Source organism: Amphiprion ocellaris, chromosome 23 (genome assembly GCF_022539595.1).
Source record: "Amphiprion ocellaris isolate individual 3 ecotype Okinawa chromosome 23, ASM2253959v1, whole genome shotgun sequence".
Classification (NCBI taxonomy): Eukaryota; Metazoa; Chordata; class Actinopteri; family Pomacentridae; genus Amphiprion; species Amphiprion ocellaris.
The window spans coordinates 5,920,924-5,947,633 of record NC_072788.1 but is presented as its reverse complement, the minus strand read 5'-3'; the positions used below and the strand labels follow the sequence as shown (position 1 = coordinate 5,947,633).

The window sequence follows — 26,710 nt, the reverse complement described above, 5'->3', positions numbered from 1 at the left end:
CTTCCATGCCTCATTTGTTTCTCGCTGCTGTATCGTGTAAAGTTTCGCAGTGACGGATCAACAGAGATACTGTATATCATTTCTGAAGCTGTCTGAATTACAACGTTTTTGCGGGTCTCTGAAGGCAGCACAGCCGTTTCGAGCGCACGAGAGCACAATAAAACACACCTGCGCTAATTAATTAGCCGCTATCTTGCCTTGTTTCTTCAGTAATGGCCTCCTGGATAAAACGTAGGGAAGTCGCCCTCTTTTCCATCACTTTTCTGTCTTTTTGTGGTGCTTCTTTCGCTGAAAATAACGACGTGGAAACTCGGGAGAGTCTCGATATTCAGTGCGGAGAAGTCAAAATGAGAATAACCGTGAAGCGACAGTTTTTCCAAGACAGAGGTGTTCCGTTCAAACCCGAGTATCTTCGACTCGGAGGAAACCTGACTCGGAAAGAGTCCTGCGGACCGAAGGGACCGCTGTCTGACGGGGAAATGGTCATTTCTGCCGGGCTGCAGGAATGTGGTACCGAGTCCAGTGTAAGAAAAGAAACCGGGAAAGTCACACAGACGGTCAGGCTCATGTTTGTCTGGTGTTAAAAGACATTTAAAAAGTTTAAAACCAACTGCCAGTAATGAAACGGTTTGCTGACACTGTCGGATTGAACTTCAAATGTGTGTAGAAAAAAAATGTCGCATTTATTGCCCTAATTGTATTGCAGCACTAAAATAATTAATACAGTTAGGTACTAAATTATTCGTGCCTGATTTTTTTTTTATTTGACCACTAGGTTTCTTCTGGCTAATAATGACAAACAAGTGACAAGACTATTAGTACAGATGTTAATAATGTATTCTTAACTATTTCTTTAACCAAAAATATCGTGTTAAATTATGTATATTCTTTGAAATTATCTCAGATAATAATTTTAAAAAATGCAACTTCTCTCCAGTTCTACATAGTTTTGGTCATATCTACAACATACTAATACATGCATATAAGCTGCAGTAGTTCTCTAGTCACTCACTAGTTAATTGCAAGTCATTACTAAAACTTAATACCCAGTAAGCTTTAGGGTCCATCACTGGGATGGGATTTGTCATTGGGAAAATCTGGAAGGAGGCAGTTGTGTGAAGACAAGACCACCCTGATGAATGTGAGTGATGCCGATGCCAACATCTCAAAGCAGACACTCCAACAGACAATGCACAGGGCTGGTCGACCAAGGAGGACTCCACGTATCCAAGAAAGCTCACCTGCACATCAAGAATACTCTTGGTCTTCAGTTCTGTGGTCAGGTGAGATGCAAATTAGTTATGCAGACTAAACACCCAGAACGTCATCCCCAGGTCAAACGTCAGCCAGTGGACCACACAACCTTGTCAAAGTAAACAGCATCCTGAGAAAAGAGGAATACGCTGAGACTCTGGAACATAGCGTGCAGAAAAAATTGACCTTGAGCAGCGCTGGAACTTCCAACAATCTGAATCCAAAGTGGTGAAGAAATGGATGACAAAAAACAATAGTGACATTTTGGAGTGAGGCAGCCTGAGCCCAGACCTGAACCCCTTCAAGAATCTGTGGAATTGAAGACCAGTGACGGCAAGGAAGCCTTCCAACCTAGAAGACATGGAGATCATCACAAAACAGGAGCGGACTTAAATCCCAGTGAAGATGTTTAAAAAGCTTGTTGTCAGTTGTAAGGATCATTTCAGTGCTGTTGTTGCAAATATAACCTTTGCCATCGATTACTGAGATCAGGTATGACACATTTTTGATGTCGCTTTATTGTAAAAAGGTAAAAAAACATAGAAACAGTTCATATTTAGATCATATTAACATCTCTAACACAATGGCTAACCATCTTTTACTAAAACACTCTTGTCAAAAAATCTACATTTTGGTTATGGATATGAATAATTCTGAACTTAACTCCATGTACAGTAAGATATCCTGATGAAGACAGGCCTTTTTCCAGTAGATAGTTTCAAGAGTGATTAGAATTCAGTTGTTCTGTTAAATATCGAGTACTGCGACATGTCAGCAAGCCTCGTTATTAGATCTACTTGACCTTGCAGTGACTTTTGCTTGAGCTCCTTTCAGATTATGCACCAAATTCATCTGTAACACATTACCACTTCAGTCCATAATGTCAGCTTTTCAACCATAAAACTGTGCAGTTAAGTCAAGTGTTTTATGAGGTTAAAATCATGTTTTAACCCTCATGTCGTCCTGCGGGTCAAAATTGACCCATTTTAAAGTTTGAAAATGTGCGAAAAAATATATTTTTTCACAGTGAAACTTCTGATGTCCACATTTTCAACATTTTGGGGGAATCTTTGAACTTTTTGGTGGAAAAAAAGAAATGTTAAAAATGTTTCTTAAGAACATTCACATAAAAATCAACTAAAATCCAGTGAATTTCACTGGATTTTGGTAGATTTTTATGTGAATGTTCTTAAAGAAAATATTAAAAGATTTACTGATATATATGTAATCACTTTAGATTTAGAATTTTTTTTGGACGATTTTTACTCATTTTTTGGAAAATATTTACAAGAATTTTCTTGTCAAATTTGGGGGATTTTTTTTAAAATAACACTTTTAAGGGAAACTTTTAAAGAATTATTGGAATTTTCTTCCTGAAGGTTTTGCAAATTTTCAGAAAATTGGGTAATTTTTTTTGTTGAATTTTTCTATTTTTTTCAGATAAAGAAACAATATTTTTTGTTGCCCATAAATGAGGACAACAGGAGGGTTAATTCATTCCTTTGTGATTACTGTGTTCCAGGTTCATGGTGAGTGGCTTGTGTATTCCAACAAGCTGCACCTGCTTTCTGCTGTGCTTCATACTTCTACAGGCAGTGCCATAATTAAAGGGGCAACTACCATCATACCTGTTGAGTGTCTCTATAAGAGGTCAGGCTGATGCTGTAATATTGTATTTTCTCTTTTGGAGGGGAGCAAAGTCAAAGATTGTATTAGGCTGTCATCAATTCTTTGTAATTGTGTAACAAGTGTCTTTTTTCTGTGTGAGTACAGAAAGCAGAAAGTCACGATGGGGCCGTTATCCCCTACCTGGGTACCGTTGACATCCACGATCAATGTCTTTGGCTTTCTGCGTTTCTCCCTACGTTTCATGACAGGTGAAACTACCATGCTGCTGAATCTGAACTGCATCAGTGGGAGATTCCTCTGTAATATTGTTTCTAACTGGAGTACTTATTCAACTGGTACTGAAAAATCTATGTCTGTCTGTTCCTACTCAGACGGTTGCACCTCTCGGCGTAGTCCCTTAGTGTACCAGCAGGGGGAAGCAGTGTTTTTGGAGGCCAGCGTGGACGCCCCACTACATCCTCCTCTCACTATATATGTCGACTCTTGTGTGGCTACACTGAAGCCTGACCCTCTCTCCTTGCCAAGCTACAAGTTTCTCACCAAGCATGGGTCAGTATTTCCTCCCATCCTCTGTGTAATACACAAAACTCACATTACAACAACAGCACAGTGCTTAATCTAAGGATTCAAATGCCAGATTAAATCTATTGAATAAATCTTTGGTTTTCTTTCAACATTTGTCTGACTAAATCATGTCTAAATCTGATGCAGTTCATGTGAACCTCTCATCAGTGATGCTCCTCCATTGCAGATGTCTTGTGGACAGTTTACTACCAGGCTCTCCATCTAAATTCCTCCCAAGGGAACAAAACAACAGACTGTGCTTCAGCTTCCAAGCCTTCCAGTTCAACCAGAAGTCAGGGGAGCAGGTAAAAGTTCAGTAGCATTTCACAAAATAGTTTCTGTTATCTTTCCATAGAACCTTGGATCAAATGTGGTTTCATTTTCTTTTTCTAGATGTTCATCAGCTGCCATCTTAGGGCCACTCTGACACAAAACTCACATACCCACCTCGATAAAGCCTGCTTCTTCCATAGACCTTCATTCAGGTTAGGCTGCTAACTAACTAAATCTCCAGTTTTAAACCACCATGATTTGGTTTGTCCTGTCAAGTGTATATTTTTTAGGCTGCAGCTTTCCAGCTTGGGTTTATTATCAGGGTGTTTCTCTGTCATTCAGCTGGCGTGCCACAGAGGGAGACAGTTCTCTGTGTGAGTGCTGTGACTCTGTTGACTGCTCTGGAATGACTGCAGAGAACAGCAGTGACCACGCTGGACCCACAACTCAACCAGAGACAGGTTACTCAGCATTTACAAACCTACACAGTGCTGTTGAATACAAATGACGATGGCTAAGTTGTTAATAAGTAACTTTTTTTTCCAACAGAAAAGAAGCTTGATGCTTACAAGACAGTTGGGCCACTTTACACCCTGAAACGCTCCCTGTGGGGGGGCCGTCTGGTAGTGAGTCACTAAAGAGCCCTTCTCCAACTTTACAGTTAGGTGGGTACAAGGACTGTCGCTGTTAAAATAATGCATCCATCACATAATGTCTTTCCCATTACTCAGAGTAGATATTGGACTCTAACCCAGCGGAGAAAATTGTATCACTGATTCTACTGATTTGTTCTTGGATGCATCTACAAAATTCAGTCAAACTCTTTAAAAATGGAACTTATTATTTTTTTTATTACCTTCGATCCTGGAGACCGTTAGCACCTGTATTTTTCTATAGCCATGAAAAACTCTCCGTACACCACTTGTGACAACAGACAGAAAATGTTGGCAGAAGAGACGACATTGTCAGAATGTTCCGAGTGCCAACTTTGAATAAACCGATGCAAAGAGAAGCTCATTCTCTCTGGCATAAGACATATTTATCTCAAATCGTGTCCATTTTAATGATGCTAATTTAGTAAACTTACAAAATCTCTGCTCCAGTATCGTGCTGCAAGCTGTCTGAACTCTCTCTGCTGGTAGCAGAATGTGTGTGTGTGCCAACTCAATAACTAAAGATGCTTCTGGGGAAAGAAACAACAGACCAGCTTCTTCTATGGTCGGTTTAATTTTGTACGTTATATTATAAGCGAGAATTTGATTTAAGATTGATAAATTACTGTTATCTATGTAACTTGTTCATCTTTAGTTCCTGCAACACTTGAGATAACCAAAATCCTGTAGCGATATGCAGCATATCCTATTAGAAATGTGTCATCTGAGACAGGTCAGGTTATCACATCATGACTGAGGAATGGGTAGTTTCTGCATTCAGCCATGAAAACTGAAATGACTGGCATAATAATGAGCCCATGAGGAATGTCCACAAAGAGGCTGAAAAATTACAATGGAACCTAAAATATCTTGTAGACAGCACACATACAAGAACAAACAGAAACTGGGGTAAGAATGCGACAGCTATGCGACCACGTATGTACTTCGTGTCTCCTGTTCGCAGCAGATACACTCCTCTCGTCCCATGAGAGGAAATGTGACGGCCCAGATGGGAAACCTGGTAGATTTCATGGTGCGGTGTCTCATTCCATGACATCATGACTACAGTTCTTTATCAGTTTCCCTGAAAATAAATCAGCAATTCCTTTTTAAAGAGGATCTTTTCTGGAACTGGACCCTGCTGGCCTTTCTCTCATCCAAAACTAGTCTCTTAAAATTGTTCCACAGGTCAGTAAAGAACAATGTTACTCTCTACTTAGCAATAATTTTGTGAATAGAATAGTTCTGTTAACTTTGTCAGCTTTGTTGCATACTGTTTTAGCTTTTGTTTTGAACAGCACTGTGACTTTTGTTAGTTTATTTAATTTGACTAATAAGTGATGACATGTTTTGGACATTAGTGTTTTTTATTCAGTTTACAGTATAGACTAGTATGCATGCCTGGGGAACATCTATTGCCCTTCATGTCAATAGAGATGCACAGTTCAAACAAACCTCGAAATGTTTCATGGCAAATGTTTTGCTATTTTCGATTAAGCTCAAATCTTAAAAATTGTAATTTATGTGATATTAAGTTTATGACACATATCTTAAAAGGACTTTTACGTTTAGAATAATTACAGTGCAGGGATTGATGCCAGTGTAGTAGTACTACACCAATTTTTTCTTACATCAGTGAAGTCCATTCTTTATTATTTGTCTCAAAAAGTCATTATAATTGTCAGATGGTTGGATAGTCGTTAGTAATTCAGAGATATGCGAGTCCTTTAACTGCCACCAGAATGTTACCTAGACTACATCAATAAATTAACAAATCAGGTACATTGTGCCAAATTGCTTTGCAACAAAAATGAAAACACATTTAATCTGTTTTGCCTACAATATCTTGCAACAGCATATTTGCAATTAGTAGCTAATGCATGACTAAGAATTCAGCGGTTATATTTAGGAACTTTTTTCTCATGGTTTGGGAAATGACACAATGTTTGTTAAATATTGTGTCAACTGTGCTAGTCACAGGGGACTAGATGTTTTTGATTTATTGACTTTTAGCCTAAACCAGGATCTTTGCTTAACCCTAGAGGTGAAGGGAAGGGGAGACATGTAGTTACATCACTGCTGTAAAAGGAAGCAGGTCCAGCATCAGGTGTGTTATCTTCATTAAAAAAAAAAGAAAAAAGAAAAGTTAAATAATAACATTGGCATAAACTGAAACCAGGACCATCAGTTTTATCAGAATCAGTTGTGCTGCCAGAAAGCAAAAAAAGTTCACTGAGATTAGTAGGGTGAGATAAACATACCTGTAGAAGTATGGTCCTTCAAAGTGAAGCCACACAGCTGTATGGAGCTGATTTATAAAAAAAAAGAGGAAAAACAAGGTTGGTAAGATTCAAAAGTGACAGGCACAAGGTACATGCACACTGGAGTTCTTAAGTGGTTAAATAGAAGAAAATAATAAAAATACAGTATTTACAACAAATGAGAAAATTTAAGAATGCTGAAGTATGGCGAAAAAAGAGGAGCAAAAATGGTTAAACGATTATTTAAAGCACTTCTTATAATGTGTAACAGACATGAAGACCCAGAAACTCAAAGCTAACAACCCTTCAGCCTCAGTCTAATTTGAGTTTTGTCCTCTTGTCTTAAGATGGCTGTCTGTACAAAATTTTATTACGGTTGTCAATAAGTTTCATGATGAAAGAGGAACTTGAATATGAGATTGTGGTTGTAAGAGATGTACAGTCACGTGTTTTTGAACAATTTTGGGCTTGGCCATCAGCCTTGGAGGGGCTTCCTTTGCCCAGTGTGAGCTCACCTTCCTCTTATCCAGCCTGACCACCTGTCAGAAACGGCTACAGCTGAGGTGGCCGTCCGCGGTCTGTGAGTTTCACAGTAAGCTATGTGGACCACATTGTGTTGAATGCTGAATCTAGTCTAGGAAGAAATTGTAGGCAACTATGCTTTTTTATTTGTTTGTTGGTTTGGGTTTTTTTTGGAGACCAAATGTTCTAGGGCAGAGTGCAGGGCAAGCACAACTGCATCAGGCATGGTCTGTTTGGTTAGTAGGCCATATGGGAGAAATAGTTAGAAAAGAAGGCAAGTAGCATTTTAGTTTGAATGTAACATAAATCACTGATGAGTACAAACTGTGAGGTTGCACTGGATGATACAATATACATTACAGTCTATTGGGTGTAAACTGAGAAACGCAAAAGCACAAGGGAGATGTGGACCCTAGAATAATGCTGTGTATGTACTCAGTGGTTGTATATTTCAAAAGCATGTATTGCAGTAATCAGATTATCTTTTAGTGTCATATTGTCTGTCAGGCTAATGGTACCGGTAAATTGTTTTTTGTTGTAGTTGAACATAAATGTGTAATTAATGCAACAAGGAGAAAGTGACCCACATCGTGCAAATGTCAATGAATGTGAAAGATTAAGGTGGAATGCAAAACCTACAGTCTCAAGCCATACAGGGCATTCAGTCAGGGTCAGTAAATCAGGGGAATAGCTGGCAGGACAGCCAAAAGAGGGGAAAGAGCATGAAGTGGAAATGACAAGTGATGAGAGGCCCACTAGATAACAGAAGGTGTGAGGCTAGGAGCAGCTAGGCCAGAAAAATACCACAGAGGGCAGGTTGGCAGCAGGGAGAATACCAGATATAAAAAAAAACTGATGATACAGCCAGAGAATTGCTCAGAGACTACTACATAGAAGACAGAGGTTAACTAGAATTACTGCCTTGTAGTTGCATGTGTCTGCTAACCAGGCAGGTTGCAACTTACCTCCAAACTGTCCAGACTCATAATATATGCAGTAATGACTTTGAAGGAATTTATTAAAAGGTTTTTTGTGGTCACACTGACTTTGACCTTTCACCACCAAAATATAATCAGTTCATCTGTGAGTTTGAGGGACCATTTGTGACAAATTTAAAGAAATTTCCTTATTTACTGTGTTCATGAGAATGAAATGAACTGAAGGAAAACCTGAAAACATAAAGCCTCCGACATGGTTGTTGCCAATGCAGAAGCATAAAAAGGGTACACATAGTCAGAGGAAGGATATTATGTTACATTTTCGTTTGCTGACTCATAGAAAGGACATGGACATACATGTACATAGTAGAGTTTAAGCAAAAGGCTGAGTGCTTTAAAGCAAACTACCACACAATTGTTGTGCACTTCTACCTGTTGGACAGGTTCAAAATTTAATGAGATGCCAGATCAGTCTAACTGATGGATCCAGTGGATGGAAAAGTTGTTCCAGACCTAGATATGTTACTAACTCTTGAATTGACAAGTATTTACCTTGAGATTATGAACAAGTATTCACAGCTCCTAGAACAGGAAATCAAATAAGTTGTGAAATGTGTCAAGAAGTATTGATTGACAATGTTGTAAGTTCTAATTAATTAATGTAATACCGTGACATTTATTCTTCAGAATTTCATTTGTCATAAACAATAGCCGCTCAGTAGATTGGCAGAATATTTTGTGTAAACATCTGTGGTCCCATTGTAATGGCTTTGGCAATCCCCTGACATTTCACTGTCGGCACATTAACAAATGTAGTTTAGAGTGAAATGTCTGAAGATCTACTGGATGAATTTCCTTGAAAGTCGCTAGAGATATTTCCATGTCATAACATATACGCACATCATGTTGCATGTTATCTACACTAGAGCCATGAGATGGTAGATAACTTGATTTAACTGCTTCTAAACGTCCATTCATTCATCCATTTTCTACCACTAATCTGGGTTTGTGTTACGAGGGCAGCAGGCTAAGTAGGGCATTCCAGACATCCTTTCCTAGTTTTTCCAGGGGAAACCCAAAGCATTACCAAGCAGATGAGATATGTAATCCCTCCAGAAAGTTGTGTGTGTGGGCCCAGAAAACCTCCAAAGCAAGGCGCCCTGGAGGCATCCTAATCACATGCCTGAACCACCCCATTGGTGACTCCACTTCTCAGTCTCATTCTCTGAGTCACTACCCTGAACCCATGACTATAGATGAGGGCTAAAATCTAGATCAGCTGGTAAATTGAGAGATTTGCTCTCCGGTTAAGCTCCCTCTTTACCATGACACTGGTACAATGCCTGCATTACTGCTGACACTGCACTAATCTATTCGCCCATCTCACTTCATTTTTGCGTCACTTGCAACCCATCAAGATCTTAAGAGATTTAATCTCGTTTGCTTGGGGCAGCAACCCAGAGGGAGCAATCCAATGGTTTCTGGCAGAGAACCAAGAGTTCTGACTTGGAGTTGCTGATTCTCAAACTGCCTGCTTCAGCAAATACGAATCAGTATCCCAAGCAGGATCTGAGTCAAAGAGTAACCTTGGTATAGTCCAGCACCCTCTAAAACATGCTTAACTTTGTTCTGAGAATGTGCCCACAGCATCAGACTTTATTTCGACAGGGAATAGACGACTTGATGCCATTACCCTCCTTGCAAGTTTTACCTTTTCATTGCTTTTCAACACTGAATCATGATCAATATAATTTTGGCTTTTTTGACAAGAATTTAAAAAAGTAGATTCTTTTTGTCAAAGTAAAAATATATTTACAAAGTAATGCCATTAAATTAAAAATATAAAATGTAAAATAAGTAATTGCAAAAGTGTTCACCTCCTTTAAAGTGTCTCACCTAATTCAACACATGTGCAGCCAGTTGGAACTAGAAATCAGACAAGTAGTGAAATGGAGATGATCTGAGTGCAGTGAATGTGTCTCAAGTGATTGTTGCATAAATGACACCTTTATCTGGAAAGTGTAGTCTCTGGTGAATCAATACTCCTGGCTTTAACTACACCATGAAGTCAAAACAACACTCCATGCAACTCTCCAAAAAAATGCGGAAAAGCATAAGTCAGCGGATGGATACAAGGAAATTTCTAAGTGACTGAATAACCCTTGGACTACAGTTAATCATAAGTAATGGAAGGAATATTGCACGTGTCATTCTGCCTACAGCTGCCTGTCCTCAAAAACTAAGTGACAGTGCGAGAAATAAATTAGTGCTGAGGCCACCAAGACACCGGTGACTCCTCTGAAGGAGTTACAAGCTTCAGCAGCCGGGATGGGAGAGACTGTACATATACCAACTGGTTCCAGGTTCATCAGCTGTCAAAGCTTTAGAGTGGCAAAGAGAAAGTCACTGTTGGAAAAATAAGCAAGTAAATCCCCTGTAGAGTATGCCAGAAGGCTTATGGGAAACTCAACTGGACTAAGGGTCCTTGGTCTTGTGAGCCCAAAATTGATTTTTTGGGCATCAGAAAAGACACTATTTTTGGCGGACGCCGAACTTTGCACTTCACCACATACACGCCATCCCCACTGTGAAGCATGGAGGTTGCAGCATCATAATGTGGGTGTGATTCTCAGCAGCAGTAATGGTGTACAGACAACAAAGTGAATGTTCTGAGTAGTTGAGTCAGAGTCCAGATGTTGATCCAATTCAGAATTTGTGGTTTGACTTTGAAAAGTCCGTTCACTCACGAATCCCTTGGGTAAAATTGCACCGTCCAGATGTGCAAAGCTGATTGAGACCTATCCACACAGGCTGAGCACTGTCATTGTGGCCAAAGCTGCATCTACGTAATACTGACTGTATATGTTAAAAAGCAGAATAAGGGGGAAAACTTCCAAAGGGGTGGATACTTTTTACAGGCATCGTAGTTGCTATTTGTGTTTGAGTGAGTGACGTTCTTAACCAAGTGTGTCCCTTTAAACCCTGATACATGTCCACATGTTTGCACTCTTAATGCACACAAGGGCTGTCACTGGAAGTGCGTCACTCTAGTGCCCACTTCCCTTTGCAGTAAGTGGGCATTGGGAACACTGTTCCCTCTAAGCTGTGTGCGTGCGCAATTGCGCACTGCTGACATGGTCTCCGCGCACAGAAACTCTGGGATACGCACAAAAAAAAAAAAAATCCAACCTAAATTGTAAATAAAATAAACACGTAACAATTCATTCTGTGCTGTTTTTCAATGTGAGTCAGTGAGTGACCGGTGACTGGCTGCTGCAGCCAATGATGCGATTCACATACGTATTTACCATAGACTGTATATAATGGTATTTACGCAGCTAATCAACGTCAGGCGTCCTTATGTGCAGCCACCGTTGTTCTCATAGATATGAATGAGTAGATAGGACACGCCCCTTTGAGCTGCGTGCTATGGCGAGGCCAAGCTAGTGGGGGCAAAGTTTCAGTGCATTCTGTTGATGTAGTTAGCGTGAAAACGGAAACAACAAGTAGCCGGCTCACTGTGCTGCATACAGTTACACACTACGTCGTACGATTGAGACAAGGAAACTTGGAATGACTTTTCATAGGTAAGAATAGTTTTTGCCTCTTTTTTCATTATGAAATCTTGTTGAGAGCTTCCAAGCTTCCAGTCTATGAGAGCTAACTAGTTGGCCACTAGAAAAACGCTAAGGCGAGCTAGCAGCTTGACAACCAAATACCAGACGATTAATAGTAGCTGTAGTATAGTTGTACAAGCAGTAGTAGTAATACTAAAAGTACAAGCAGCAGTAGTAGTATGAACAGCTGTTAGAGTCGTAGAAGTAGTATCAGCATTTGTAATAGTATTACAAGTTGTAGTAGCAGTGCCAGCAGCAGCAGTTAATGTACTACCACTACTACTAGTAGTAGTCACATTGCTATTACTACCACCAATACTACCAATAGTAGTTATAAAGCCTAACTCATGTATATCCAGATTACCATCTATGTTCTTCCTCCAAACCCATTTTATGATTAGGATTACAGGCAATTCTTTAGGACTGCTCTCAAATAATTGAAATGTTACTAAACAAGGTTATACTTATCAAATTAAATAGCTCTGTTCTCCAGTATATTGGCTAATTCGGTTCTTTGTACTTAATTTATTAGCATGATTTCTTTTTAATATGTTGTGTACAGATTTAATTACTTCTCTGTCTACTTTTCTTACTCCATGTAGGTTTCCCAGAGACTATGGGTTGAGGAGGAATTGGAAGTTTAGTCGGCTTAGACCTGGTGTCATTCCATCAGTGTTAAACTTCCCAGCTCATCTTGGAAGAGTACGTGCCAGAAAGACCACGACCAAGTAGCCTTGAGATCTTAGCAGCGTCTCCCTGAGGTGGGTGTCGACAGTGTTCACGGTCAGGTCTGTGGTAATCCTGTCAAAAAACAAAACAGAAAAAAATCTAGATTATAAATCAACATGTAACCAAAGCACTCTGTGTATAACACCATAGTATAGGATGTAGTTCAGAAAATGTCAAAGTATAGTATGCTTTACTCAAGAATAACATAGTATGGCCTGTAGTTCATAGTACAGCATGTTGTCAAGAAAAAAAAACAAAACATAGATTATTATGTGGTTCAAAAAGCGCAAAATGATAGGACATTGCCTAAAATTGTCATGTATGATATGTGGTTCAAAAAATGTCATAGTGCAGTATATTGTCAAAATAGTATGTAATTCAAGAAAACATCAGAGTATAATATGTCATCTAAAAAATGCCATAAAATAATAATTTCATTGCACAAGTAAAAGTATAGTAACTTTTAAAACTGTTCAAATTCTTATATGTTGCTAAAAAAAACAAAACTAAAAGAAAAAAGTGTCACAGCAATATGTCAATTAAAAAAGCCTACAGTATAGCATGTCGCCCAACAAACATCATAGTATAGCATGTCGCTCTAAAAACGTCAGAGTATAGCCTTTAGTCCACAGCTGTCAGTAGGTGAGGCGCAACACAAAAACAGTCCAAACGCTGGTTTCCAGAGGGTTAGATGAGTATTTATTTGAAAGAGTAAGTTTACAACAACACAACATGTGAGGGGGTTAAAACAAATGGGTGTTAGTAAAATAAAAATAAATAAACAGAACTAAAAGTGAACTTCATGTTGACATCGATGGGCATTCCAACCAGGAACAAAGTAAAAGATAATCAATACGAAAAAAACATCTTCCTGTTCACCTCTTAAAACCCAAAAACACACCGCAGTAGCACCCTAAACTAAAGCTACCAATGGGTTCACTGTTTTCCTTTCTGAACAATTCAAAGGTCCCTCTCTATCTCCCCACACATCCACCAACCACTGGAACACATCTCCAAAGTTCTGCTGGGCCAGCTCAGCTTCCCCTCAGAAGAAGTGGCGCCACCTGCCAGATGAAGGAGCCTTTTGAGAGGCAGCTGGTATCGTGATTGGACTGTACTTTGGTCTGTTCCAATCCAGCTTCAGCTCCAGAGACGGCAGGCAGGACGAGTCAACGGAGGCCTGGTGGACGAAGGCATGCAGCTGAGTACAATCTAGAAAACAACAGAGGAGGAGTGCAGCGGCCCAGGACCAGAACAACCAGAGTAGCATCGTATGTCTCTTAGAAAACATCATAGTAGAGCCTTTGGGATGAAAAAAACGCCATCATATACATCGTATATTGTACAAATAACAAGTCAAAGGAAAGAGACATACATTGTAGAATTGTAGTAATTGTGGGCTGACTGGCCTTGGCAATGGTCGTCGGAATGAGTAACACTGACCACACCTCACAGAGGTTATAAGCTGGCAACATCAACCACCACCAGAACTGAAGAAGTCTCTTGGATGAGAGGTGAAACGTCTTCAAGGAACCTTCTTAAAGTCTAGTTGAATTGATTTAAACAACTTTGGATGACTGATTTACTGATTATCAGTATTTTATTTTTTACTGATTCATGGTAATAAATAAATTTTGAGAATGGCGCTACTTTGGCTCTGAACCTTTATCTACCTGTGGTCGGTCTGTCTTCTGGAGTGATTTGATTGGTTATACGTCACGAATAAAACTCCTTTAATTTAACATCTGTAAACAAAACAAAAACGTATCACCAAAGTTTTCTGTTAGAGTTTGTGTTCTTCTAAGTTTAACTCCAAGATTTTAAATAGTTTCATTTACTGCAAATGAATATCTACTCCAAATGGCTCACTAATAATTATCAGCCTTAAAAACCCACAAAACACCCCTCTATACTCGACCACACTTAGTACAGTCCGGTTCCCCCTTCTATAAATCTGCTTGGAATCATCCATTTCCTGTTTGTCAAAGTGGCCTTCTACCTGGACAGGTTTTGTTGGAGCTCATGCAACAAACATTTTGGGTAACTGCACTTTAATATGGATGGATGACACTGAATTAGAGTCTGTTTTAATGAGACTGAGTTAAGATGTGTAGCTCTGTCATTAAATAGGAAATTATTTCCCAGAATTCACAGAGAAAAGTCTGAAATGTTTGCTAGGTTAGCGTCCCACATGTTCTTTGGCTCAGCTAAAGCTAACTCTCTCCAACTTCTGGATCTCTTGAGTTGCTTGTTAAAATATCTTGCCAGAGGTGCTGAAGCTCAGAAAGTCTGAGATGTTTGTTCAAAATAAGCTCATTCTCAAGTCTTATCTGAACTCTTTTGTTTGAACTTTCCCTAAACTTAGGAGTTAGGAGCACATTCAGACTCAGTCTCATTTATGTAGTGATTAAACTTCAGTGTCATTCATTGATGTTAAAGTACAGTTTTTCAAATGTTTGTTGCACATGCTCCCGACCAAACCAGTCCAGGTGGAAGACGATGTGAAGAGAACGCTCCAGAGGATGAATATAACACATTTATGTTGGAAATAAATGTCCTTTAATTAGACATTGTCATGCAAAAGTTGGATTTCCCTTTAGTGATGTTCAAATCTTTGTTGAGTGTTTTGTTGATGTTGGTTTCTAAATGTTTTTGACACTCGGCCCCAAAGATTAAAACCTTTTACGGCTCACAAGCTGCAACAATTCACACATTATCAACTATCTTTCTGACTAAACAAAGATAAGAAGTGAAAAACTGCCCGATTCCTGCATCATGAATGTAAATCTTTTTGGTTTTTATGACAGTAAACTGAATATATTTGGGTTTGACATTTTATAAACCAAAACAAGAAATGAATTACTGGAGAAAACGATCAACAGATTAATGGACAAAGAAAATGTGTTTTCCAACATATATGGCTGAATTACTCCAACATTACAAGATACATACAATTTTAATTCAATTTTATTTATATAACGCCAAATACAGGTCAAATTGTCTCAAGACACTTTATTTTTATATTTTTTGTCATATTTAAAATATGACAAAGTAAGAAATTTAAACCTCTTGACTAATCCAATTTATTACTTGGTTTTTAAGAGACTAATCGACAACTAAAATAACTTTCTCCACTAAAACTAATAAACATGAGGTCAAATAGAAGGAAGAGTTTTAAATACTGCAGTCTCACGACGACAAGAATAAAGTTTGTCAACAAAAACTAAATCTGCTGGTGGATTCCATTAAAGTCCGAATAAATGATAATAAAGTGTGATACTAAAGGTTTGTGGTGCTAAAAATGTCAAAGATATCAAGTTGAACATCTGGATGGAGGTTGATAAAAGTTGACCTCCCTTCATTTCTCTGGAGCTGACTCCATGGATTTTATGGATGGTGGTTAAAGACCTGCTCTTCTAGTGGTCTTCCTTCTAGTCGCTGTAAAAAGTCAGTCCATCCTGGCCGACTTCAACACCTCTTCATGACAGCTTGTTCTGCCTCTGACCTCGTGGAAACTCCAGAAACTGGGGAAAACCTGTCGAGACTTGAAGAACTCGTGGAGACTTGAAGAACTCGTGAGGCGGGGGAAGGTGTGGTGGGCGGTGGAGGGAGGTGGGGGAGTAGAGGGGGGAGGCCGCCACCCACCTCCCCGCCTACTCTCCGCCCTGACTCCACCCAGACTCCGCCTTGGCTCCACCCATGTGGTGACTTCAGCAACTACGATGTCAAAGGGACGACGAATTTATTTCTTTTTATCTGATCTGTAGCTCAGTGAGTTAAGGACTTGCCTATGGAGCTGCAGGTCGCTGGTTCAAGACCAGACACTTCTTAAATTTTCTCAAAATTCTGCCAAAGACAAAGAAAGAAAACTGCCAGTGGCGGGTCTTGAACCTGCGACCCTCCACTCTGTAGTCTGTCCTCTTATCCCCCTGAGCTACTCGCTCAGATACTAATTCTTCTGGTTTTTGCGCATTTATCATCTATTTTTTGTCGTTTTTGAGTTTTTTTTTTAACTCGAGTCTCGACTCGACCGCTTTTCTCAGGAGGTTGGACTTTAGCCTTTGCGCTGGAGGGTGGAACCCTCAGTTCCAAGACTTTCCAAGCCTCCACACCTCCCGAGTCCTCAGGACCTGAGCTTTCACACAGTCTGAGGGCTGAAATTTTCAAAGTCCCACAGTAGTTCTCTGTTAGTTTGAACCTTCAGACAGTCTGAGGACTGAAATTTTCTAAGTCCCACAGTAGTTTTCTGGTAGATTTAACTTTCAGACAGTCCAAGGACTGAAATCTTCCAAGTTCCTGAGTACTTCTCTGTTAGTTTGAACCTTCAGACAGTCTGAGGACTGAAATTTCCTAAGTCCCACAGTAGTTCTCTGTTAGATTGAACCTTCAGACAGTCTGAGGGCTGAAATTTTCTAAGTTCTTGAGTAGTTCTCTGTTAGTTTGAACCTTCAGACAGTCTGAGGGCTGAAGTTTTAAAAGTTTCTCAATACTTCTCTGTTAGTTTGAACTTTCTGGTGAACAGAAGCCTTAAAACTTGTGACCATGAGTCTTGATTTCACATTTAGAACATCCATCTGAGTTCTTCTCAGACCTTCACCCGTGGGTTTTTCAGAAATCCTCAACAAACTTTGATTCTCTTCACTGAACAGTAAAGTTTGTGGAGATCAGAAGGTAACATTAGTTTGATCGATGCCTTCAACTACTAGTAGACTTTATCTGGAAAGCAGTTTTCTGAAATGAGTTCTTAGTAAATCTGTCCACAATCAAACCAAGAACACAGAAAGAGGAAATGTTTGAAGAAACAACTTGTTTTCATTTCAGACTAGAAAACGCTTTAAGAGCTTTATCTGTTTTTGCTCTTTTTGATCGTTTTATTGTCTCTTCTGTTTAATTTGATCTTCTAAAGTCTAACTGCTGTCTTTTCAAATGTTTTGTCTTTAGTTTGATTCTTCTTAAACATTTAGTTTTGCTCTTTCTCACCTTTTATTCTTTTCTAATGTCTGATTTGATTTCCAAATGTTTTGTCTTTTTAATGTTTAATTGTTTTTTCAAAAGTTTTATCAGCTTGTTTGAGTTTTTTTTTCCTTTCCCAATATTTAATGTTCCGATTAAATCTTCAAGGTTTTTCTTTTTAAATGTTTTACCATCTTTTAATGTTTAATTTTCTTTTTAAATGCTTCATTGTATATTCTGTTTAATTCCTATTTGAAGTTTTATTGTCTTTAAGATGTAATTTTCTAATTAAACATTTAATTTTTTTAATTAAATGTTTTGTCTTTTTAAAGGTTTAATAATCTAATTAAATGTTTTGGATTTTTTAAAATGTTTAATATTCTTGTTTAATTGTAATTTTTAAATGTTTAATTATGGAAAATATTTTATCTGTAATTTTTAATATTTGTATTTTAAAAATTTTGTTTAATTTCATAATGACATGTATTGTATCTTGTTGAATGATCTCATTCAATATTTTGTCTGTTTAATATAATTTAATTGTATTTAATGTTCAACTCTATTAAACAGACAAAATATTGAATGAGATCATTCAACAAGATACAATACATGTCATTATGAAATTAAACAAAATTTTTAAAATACAAATATTAAAAATTACAGATAAAATATTTTCCATAATTAAACATGTAAAAAATACAATTAAACAAGAAGAATATTAAACATTTAAAAAATGCAAAACATTTAATTAGATTATTAAACCTTTAAAAAGACAAAACATTTAATTAAAAAATTAAATGTTTAATTAGAAAACTTCATCTTAAATTTCTTAAGTCTTTTTAATAATAAAAGTTTTTAAAAGTTTTATTGTATTATTTTTTCCTTTGATTTAATTGCTTTTTGTAATGTAGTTTATTTCTTTAATCTTCTTTTTCTGTCAAGATTTTAACCCCAACCTTAAAAATGATATAAACCCTTAAATCACAATGAAAATACTTCTGTTGTCACAATCATGAGTTACTCAATTATTCAGTTTATCAATTCAACTTTATTTGTTTAGCACCTTTTATACAGATGACAAAACTAAACAAGCAAAGTGAAAAGAACTATGTTAAACTATGATTAAAACTCAAAAACATAAAAAAAAAAAAAAAAAAAAAAAAAAAAAAAAAGATTTAACATCATAATAAAATCTGTTGTGTCCAGGGGATGGAGGGAGTTTATTGAAGTCTACTTGGGCTCACATGGGAAATCATTTAAAATATAAACTTGACATTCAGTCTAAGGAAACTGCAGAGTGACAGAAGAACCAACAATATCTCCAGTTTTCTCCTTTAATGAGTCGACTCTTCTTGTGCTTTCAGACCAAAGAACTACAGACTCTTCACAACCTGCTCAAACTCTTGGTACAGGACCTCACCACACGAGTCAAGAAGGTTTCCTTCTCCTCATTTCTACTCTGAAGCTCACCTTCTCCTGCTCAAACTGCTGACAAATGTTTCTGCTGCTCTAAAGTCTGGTCCCCAGAACTTCCTAAAAACTCTCAAAGTCTCTTCTGCTGCAGGTTGCTTTGTAGAACTGTTCCAGAAAACCTCACTAAACCACATGGAGGGGCCTCAAGATAGTCGTCCAAATGAAACTGTACAAAAACCAAACTAGCACAACCCAAACGCTAAAGTCTCCTGCAGCCTACCAGAGAACCTCTGAGAACAGAGAATCAGGACAGGAACTCTTACCTTCTGGACAACCAACACTGGTTCTCAAACAAGAATACAGAATGTGTCTGACCAAAAACCTCTGAAGACTCACTACAGCCAAGATAAAGACACAACTCAGCTGCAGCAAATCCACTAATCACTGCACACATTAGCACCATGTGCTAACTGTGGCTAAAGAACCACATTCACCAAGACAACTATCCAGTACAAAGCCCTAAAACACACCAAGAAACACATTAAAGACGATTTTACTGTTGGAAGCTGGAAGCAAATGCCTAAAGAACAAACTAAAGCAATGGAGCCAAACCAGGTTCATTGGTGAACAGAAGCAGAGGAAATGTTTGTCTGCAGCTAAATAAAGCAGGAAGACACTGAGCTGCTCAGGTGTTCCTGATAACACCAAGCTGCTCAGGTGTTCCTGATAACACCAAGCAGCCACCTGGACAGCCAATAGGAACACAGCTTACTGGAAGTCCAGAGGGCGGGGTTAGTGAAGGAAATTTACTTTAAAGTTGAAGCAGAAAGTTAACAAAGTAAGTTGAAAACCACCTTCTGATCCCTGAAATCTCTGAGTTTTCACACAAAGAACACCTGAACATGTCAAACTGGCTTCATAGTAGAACCATCATTGTAAAAACGTCATAGTATGGTGTGTTGCTCAAAAAACATTAGGACCCAGCTGTCAGGGGACAAACATGTAAGAAACATGAGAACAGAGAGAATCCAACCAGTAGGTCACAGTTTATCATCCCCCAGTCATCTCCTGAAGTCCATATGGTGAGAGACATCAGTATCTGGTTGTTAATTTACCAGAGGATGCTTATAATCATGCTGATGTGGTCTGTACTCTACAGTATTTTACTGACTCAATAAATGCCTAAGTTGTTTTTAAAAATGCTTTTTAGTTTAGTTTTTAGTTTAACAGCCTATATGTAATCAATAAATGGCCTTTGCCTATCTTAAGAAAAATTCACTCAGAACTCTGATATGTTAACAGTACTAAATAAATCAATAAATACATGCATACACACAAAAATAAGTTAATACATTAACTGTGTTAAGATTTAGATTTAGATTTTTAAAAAAAAGTTGTTTATGTTTTTGCAGAATCCAGTATTGCTCACTGGTTGGTCATTACATTTTATTAGTTTGATTTCACTGTTTAAAATGATGCCGCCGCTTTTCAGACAGAACCTGTGATAATAAAACAATACAACATTTTTAGTTCCGTGTTAATAAAGCACTTAAAGCTTTAAGTATGGCTAAATGCTTTTTTCAAAATTAAATATATCACTCCTTAGGTGGTAGTGGCCCCAAGTTCAGTAAAGTTGGAAAGATATTCACAGATTCGGACTTCCAGCATCAATAACTCATTAGATATAGGTTGTCAAAACATAAACGGTGCCTCTTTCCCATTGTTGCAAGGCAGACAATGTGCTACAAGTCCAGTTTTATCAAAAGTAGCTGTCTTTCAAGCTACAGGAATAACATTGGTGTCTATGGAGTGAACAGGGTCCGTCTGCAATTTGCAGAACCTCTGCAACAGTAAAGAGAGACAAATATTCAATAACTTCACTCTTATACATTGTAGTGTCACTAAAATCACTGCAGCCTTCAACTGGCTCCTGTTGACAAAGTGTTTTAACATAAATGTAAATGCTGTAATTTGATTCTTTTAATGAACCATGTAACTTGAATGGATGTGATGCTGGTGTGACCACAGTGCACACGTCTGATGTTGCTCACAGTGGTCCAAGGAAACGCTCAGGGAGTTTGTGTGTTTGCTCACACTCAGGAAAAATTACAGGGAACATTGATTGGGAAAGATTCTTAATCTAGGTTGGGGAAAAAAAGTCTCTTTCCATTCATCTGCACAAGTTGCAAAAGGAGTGTTCTGTACTGTGGTGCACTGGTTTAAAATCATGTTATTTTTTAGGTGGTTGAATACTTTACTCATCATCCAAATGACTGAATTCAGTGAGGGAGAAACTCCAGGGATGAGGTTCCTGTCTAAACTTGTGGCCGTTACTATGGGATCACAATAGGTTGAATAAAATTAGAAGATTCTTATCAGTGTGGATGCCTGTATGCTGAAACAATAACTTCCGACCTCGCCAGTGGCCGCTGTCTTGGCTCCTGCCTCGGCTCCTACGTCCCTCGCAGTCGGTTCCCCCATTCTTTTATGTCAGCTTCCTGTCTTGTGTCGCGCCAGAGTAGATCTAGCTGGCTGCAAGCCCAAAACCTGAATGGCAAAGTGAAACACACACACACGCACGCACGCACACACACACACACACACACACACACACACACACACACACACACACACACACACACACACACACACACACACACACACACACACACACACACACACACACACACACACACACACACACACACACAGGGAATGTCACAGCTATGCGCTTTCACTGCCTCTTATATAGCACAATGCAGCCTCTTTCCCGTTATCTTGTTTGCATCACCCCGTGTCATCTTTGTTTATTAACTAGTTCATGTGTAAGTGAGGAACAGGTAAAGTGCACTTGGCTTCTCCCCCATCTTTATATCTCCCTGCCTCCTTTAAATCATCCTAAATTCAATAACTGTGTCCTATTCCAAACCCGGAGTCAGTGTGACTGGACACCCCTGCCCCCGCATTCCCTCACATCCCTCACCTCCCACCTCAATGCTGTGCTTTGGTCATGAAGCATGGTTTGCAGCACGTACCTTGTCTCCCTCCACTCTGTCTCTCATGTTGGCTCAGACATAAGCAAACAGCCCTTTGAGCAAACAGTGCAACAATGCTGTCAACACTGTCTTTGGCTCAGCACAGTGGTGACCATGTAGCTTTAAAGCTGAGTCACATGAAGTCCAGGATCAGAGATATAAATATAAACTTAGGAGAGAATACGTAGAAAGTTACTCTCACTTATGAATATTTTATACGTATTTAAACACATGAAAGACAATGTAATCAATTAATGTTAAATGCAGTATTTCTTCAAGCTATGGCATGAAATTTGGGATATTTTGACAGGAAATAAGGTATAAATCCAGAAATACTGTTGTTGCTCTTGTTCACAAGTAAAGGAATTATTGGAAATACTCACACGGTATATCCCTTTTTCTGTATTGTTGATATTCACATCAGGAGAAAATCCTTTTTGTGTTTCAAGTATTTCATATATTTTCTCCTTTAAATCATTTTATCTCTTAACCCTTGTGTTGTCCTGCGGGTCAAAATTGACCCGTTTTAAAGTTTGAAAATGTGGGAAAAAAAATATATTTTCACAGTGAAACTTCTGATGTGCACATTTTGAACATTTTTGGGAAATCTTTGAACATTTTTTGGTGGAAAAAAAAGAAATGTTAAAAATGTTTCTTAAGAACATTCACAAAAAAATCAACCAAAAATCAACCAAAAAAAAAAAAAAAATCCAGCAAATTTCACTGGATTTTGGTTGATTTTCACGTGAATGTTCTTAAAGAAAATATTAGAAATTTTACTGATATATATGTAATCACTTGAGATATTTTTAGGATTTTTTTTCTGAAGATTTTTACAGATTTTTTGAAAATATTTACTAGAATTTTCTTGCCAAATTTGGGGTATTTTTTTTTAAAAAAAATAATACTTTTAAGGGAAACTTAAGAAATTATTGGAATTTTCTTCCTTAAGGTTTTGCAAATTTTCAGAAATTTGGGGAATCTTTTTGCTGAATTTTGGGATTTTTTTCAGACAAGGAAACAATATTTTTTTGGTGCCTGTAAATGAAGACAACAGGAGGGTTAATGCATTTGTGCACGTGTGTTTTGTGCCATACATGCAGCGTATACAGGCTTATGAAACAGCATGCAGCAATCATGTCAGCTTGGTCACTTTTATCAGCGTTTCAAGGCATTTCTGCAAATAAAGCTGCGTGTGTCACTTTACATTGCGTGCTGGCACATGATAATGCACATGCAAACATGCCTTTACTTCTCATCTGATGGAAGACACCCCTCGAAGAAATTTCCTGGAAGTCCTCTCTGTGTGTCACACTGTCGGTTTCCAGGAAATTTCAATATATTTCCTTTACTCTGGCTCCAAACAGGCTGTCGGGGTTCAGGGTGAAGGGAAATTAATGCCTCTGCTTGATGTACAGAAAATAATTGCAGTCTAGTCTGTTTAACACATCTGCTCTGATCTCATGAATATCCCTAACTGCATCGCACTAATTTACTTATAAAATATTGCTAACTTTTCATGGAATTGTATACAGCATTCATAATTCTGAAAATTAATTATTGTACAAAGTAAAAAATGTATTCTGGCTCCTCTGTTTGTCTCAGGCTTGTTTGTTTTATGAGGCAGTCATATTGACAGAAATCTGGCAACACTCGCTGCACATGGACGGACAAATTTTAAAAATCTGCATCTTCCAGTCGCTGACACTTTGTTTTGGTGATGGAACAGATTGCGCTTCTGTTCTGTATTTATGTCTTCCTGATGAAATGGAAAGGTTAAAGATCAAGTTATATTCTGAGAGCTTATCGTCCCCGGCTAATATGACAAAAAGAACACGGTTCCAACAGCCAAGCGTGGGGGTGTGCAGGCGCTGATGAACCGGACCGTTTTAAAGACGTGCACTCGGTGGATAATTTGAAGTTTGGCAATCATTGAACTTTCCAGTGACCCCAAGCAAACATCCAGAGTCAAACAAAGCTTGGTTCAGTAGTTTGTTCCTGGAATGTGTCGTTGAGTGGCCACCTCAGTCCCTGGATTTGAAACCCATTTAAAATCTTAGGTGGGATTTACATGGGGCAGTGGCAGTATGGAAATCAAAGAATGTCAGCAAGCTGGAAACTTTTGGACATTAGGAACAACTGGAGGCTTGTAAAAAATGCTAAGGCAACATTTACACTGAAGGTCATAATGGTTGAAGGATGTTGTTAAATATTGACTTCGGGGGCAAAATCATTTTTTCTTGTCTGACTTTTTCAGAGAAATCCAAAATGCATTATTAAGTTTTCATTGTTGAATAAAGCTTTAGTTGTTTTCAGTTGTAGTCACATCTCTAGAATGTCCTGCAAGTTAAATGGTTGAAATAATGTCAGTACAAAAATCTATTATTCCTGATATTAATTTGCATGAAAGGCCTATTCAGGAGAAAGTTTTCAATGAGAACAAGCTTTGTGGAAACGGAGGTTCCAGCTCTGATAAGGGTGAAGTAATGCTGGTTTATGTCAGCATTAAACGTTCTTTAATGACTTCTCTATAAATGCTTGACCAGCGTTCTCACTGAATGTTAACAGCATACATCCGTCCATTAACTATACCTGCTTTATCCTGTGGAGGGTTGCATGCTGTTCGTAAGGTGGGATACCATTGGACATGACTAACGCACACGGAGAACCAGCAGATTCAGATGAAGAACCTTCTTGCTGTGAGGCAACAGAGTTACCCACTTGGTCTCCACGCCACCCAACCTGTACTCTAAAAAAACAAAGGTTCATGAGAAGATATTAGTTTGTTACAGGGGGTCCAGAACAGAAAGTTGTCCACCCTCAGGATATGTTTGGAAATGCAACCATATCATTTTAAGTAATCTAATTACATGCATTGTAAGCGGTGATTATTAGTGCATTTTTGAGTTCAGAAAGATGCCTACAATCCCCAAACCCCTGCACACATTAGCCCTCAGTACAAGTGTCTGGGGAGAAGTAAATTAATCCCTCCAGCAAGCACAAAAGCCTTAGTTTGTGTGACTTTAGTTAGCAGGGGTGCACACACATGCAGTACTCTCAGACATCACAAATCTACTGATGTCTGGCAGTTTTACGATTATCTGTAAATTATAGATAAATTAAATGCGCTGCTTCAAGTCTAATGCAGCCTGTTCTCTCTGTCTGTTGTCACTATGTGGTCTCAGAAATGTCTTTCAAGCAGAGACTGAACAAGAAATACCAGCTGTTGCCACAAAACAGAAAATTTGCTGCTCTTACAACAATTAAGGCTATGCTAACGGCTAGTGTCTAAGTTAGAAGGCAACAACAGATTAACCTGAAACAGGGTTTAGAATACAGTCATTCATCATGCTTTAAGATATGGACCTTAGTGGACGATCCAAGTGATAGGACAGTGAGAGAATAAGAAAATAGAGAAGAACAGCAGACCTAACTGCAGGAGACAAAATAATCAATCGCACATAAACAGATGCAAGTGTCCTAATTTAATCACTCCTATTTCTATTTGACATATTCAGCTATAGTCACTCTTATTGATGAAGAAACATAGTTATGAACGACAGGTTCCTATGCTGTTAAAACATTACATTTAATGTCTGTCGGGCCTAGATACTGGTTATCGGCCTTTCTTGATGGCCAATAATCGGCATCGGACCCACGAAATCTTGTTCTCTTTCTGTTCTGCCTCACACAGCTGCACAGATAAGTCTTTAAATTGAGAGAAATGTGTGTAATTATGCACATGGCACTACAGCAGTGACTTTAAGAACACAGGATCAGTCAGGATCTGATGGTGAATAATGTTTCTCCACATATCTGACAGATTAAAGTGGTTTGTATTAAAGCTTCTGTGGATGAATCCTGAGCTCCATCACAATGTGTGAGGACATGTTTGATAGGTAAAGCCTTAGGGACAAAATTCAGAATTCTATGATGGGAGTAGCATTGTGGAGGTGAACTTCTCAGCAGCTGAGATAAACCTGAGCCTCCTTAATGCTGATCCATTTAAAGGGTCAGTTCACAACTTTTTTTCTGCAATACATGTAGTAGTGTCTCTTCATTCAGAAAGTTTTACAATTATGGATCAAGTTAAAGAACTGTCACTGGATTTGTAGTGTCCTCCATAATTTGGTGGATTTCAGTTTAAAATATGTTAACTATAAATAACCAATATCCCAGCTTAGTAGGGTATCACTGATGATAATAGTAATCCTTTAACATTGCTCATTTTAGTTTATCAAACTTTGCAATCACTCGCATCATTTTTTGTAAATCTAAATACTGTAATGACGTTTGTGAACGCCACCCAAACAATGAATGGGAAGTCTCTCCTTTTTTTTGAGTCATTATTTACTGTTTTGGCCAAATGTTTTCTAAACAGGGATAGACTATTATTTGGATAACAATGAAAGAAAACATTTTCTGCCTTAAGGGAGGAGTAGTTTATGTTGTCATCATAGAAACAATGCGACTTTATTTTCAAAGTCATCAATAAAAAATCAAACGGGATCAGTTTTTAGAAACACCTACCGGATAAGTGCACAACAGATCCACAAAAGAGCTTCGTTTCCAATTAATGGCCAATAGACGGACCTATGGGCCAAACCGCGAGGACCCTGTGAGGGGCTCTGCGGATACCGCTATGGAGTTTCCCAGTGAGTTACGGCCATGCCTTCATGATTTTTTCTCTGTACTCTGGCTTTAGTAGTTAGCCTATTTTCACGCTTTACGCAACGGGGCTCTGCATGGGTTGATGTTTAATCGCTCGCCGTGGTACGTAAAAAGGCGCGTCCTCGTTCTTACGGGCAATCACGTTGTCACTATAGCCCTAAGGGGAGGCAAATAAAAGGTTTTGCCAAACCGCAGCAG

At 38.4% G+C, this 26,710-nt stretch overlaps 1 protein-coding gene and 1 long non-coding RNA gene across 6 annotated transcripts; one reads left to right on the top strand and one right to left on the bottom strand.

The window, feature by feature from the left end:
* Window positions 1-149: 149 nt before the first annotated feature.
* On the top strand, window positions 150-23,431 carry LOC111571589 (zona pellucida sperm-binding protein 3-like). Of its 5 annotated transcripts, none has more exons than XR_008600652.1 (9): window positions 150-524; window positions 2,777-2,904; window positions 3,028-3,432; window positions 3,635-3,752; window positions 3,841-3,932; window positions 4,063-4,181; window positions 4,270-4,385; window positions 12,314-12,472; window positions 18,758-23,431. XR_008600652.1 is itself a non-coding variant. In XM_023274838.3 (8 exons), exons 1-8 carry the CDS (start codon window positions 213-215, stop codon window positions 4,356-4,358), a joined length of 1,173 nt encoding a protein of 390 aa, XP_023130606.2. In that variant the 5' UTR covers window positions 154-212; the 3' UTR covers window positions 4,359-4,963. The 5 variants fall into 5 exon arrangements, 3 of the variants coding, with proteins under 3 accessions (XP_023130604.2, XP_023130606.2, XP_023130607.2); XR_008600651.1 differs by lacking the exon at window positions 18,758-23,431 and adding an exon at window positions 13,407-14,081; XM_023274838.3 differs by lacking the exons at window positions 12,314-12,472; window positions 18,758-23,431 and having other exon boundaries at window positions 154-557; window positions 3,028-3,131; window positions 3,255-3,432; window positions 4,270-4,963.
* On the bottom strand, window positions 21,217-26,698 carry LOC118470626 (uncharacterized). Its single transcript, XR_004847729.2, has 3 exons — window positions 26,372-26,698; window positions 24,434-24,590; window positions 21,217-21,353 (listed from the first exon to the last, which is right to left on the bottom strand). It is a non-coding gene; the product is annotated as an uncharacterized LOC118470626 (long non-coding RNA).
* Between the last annotated feature and the right edge of the window lie 12 nt (window positions 26,699-26,710).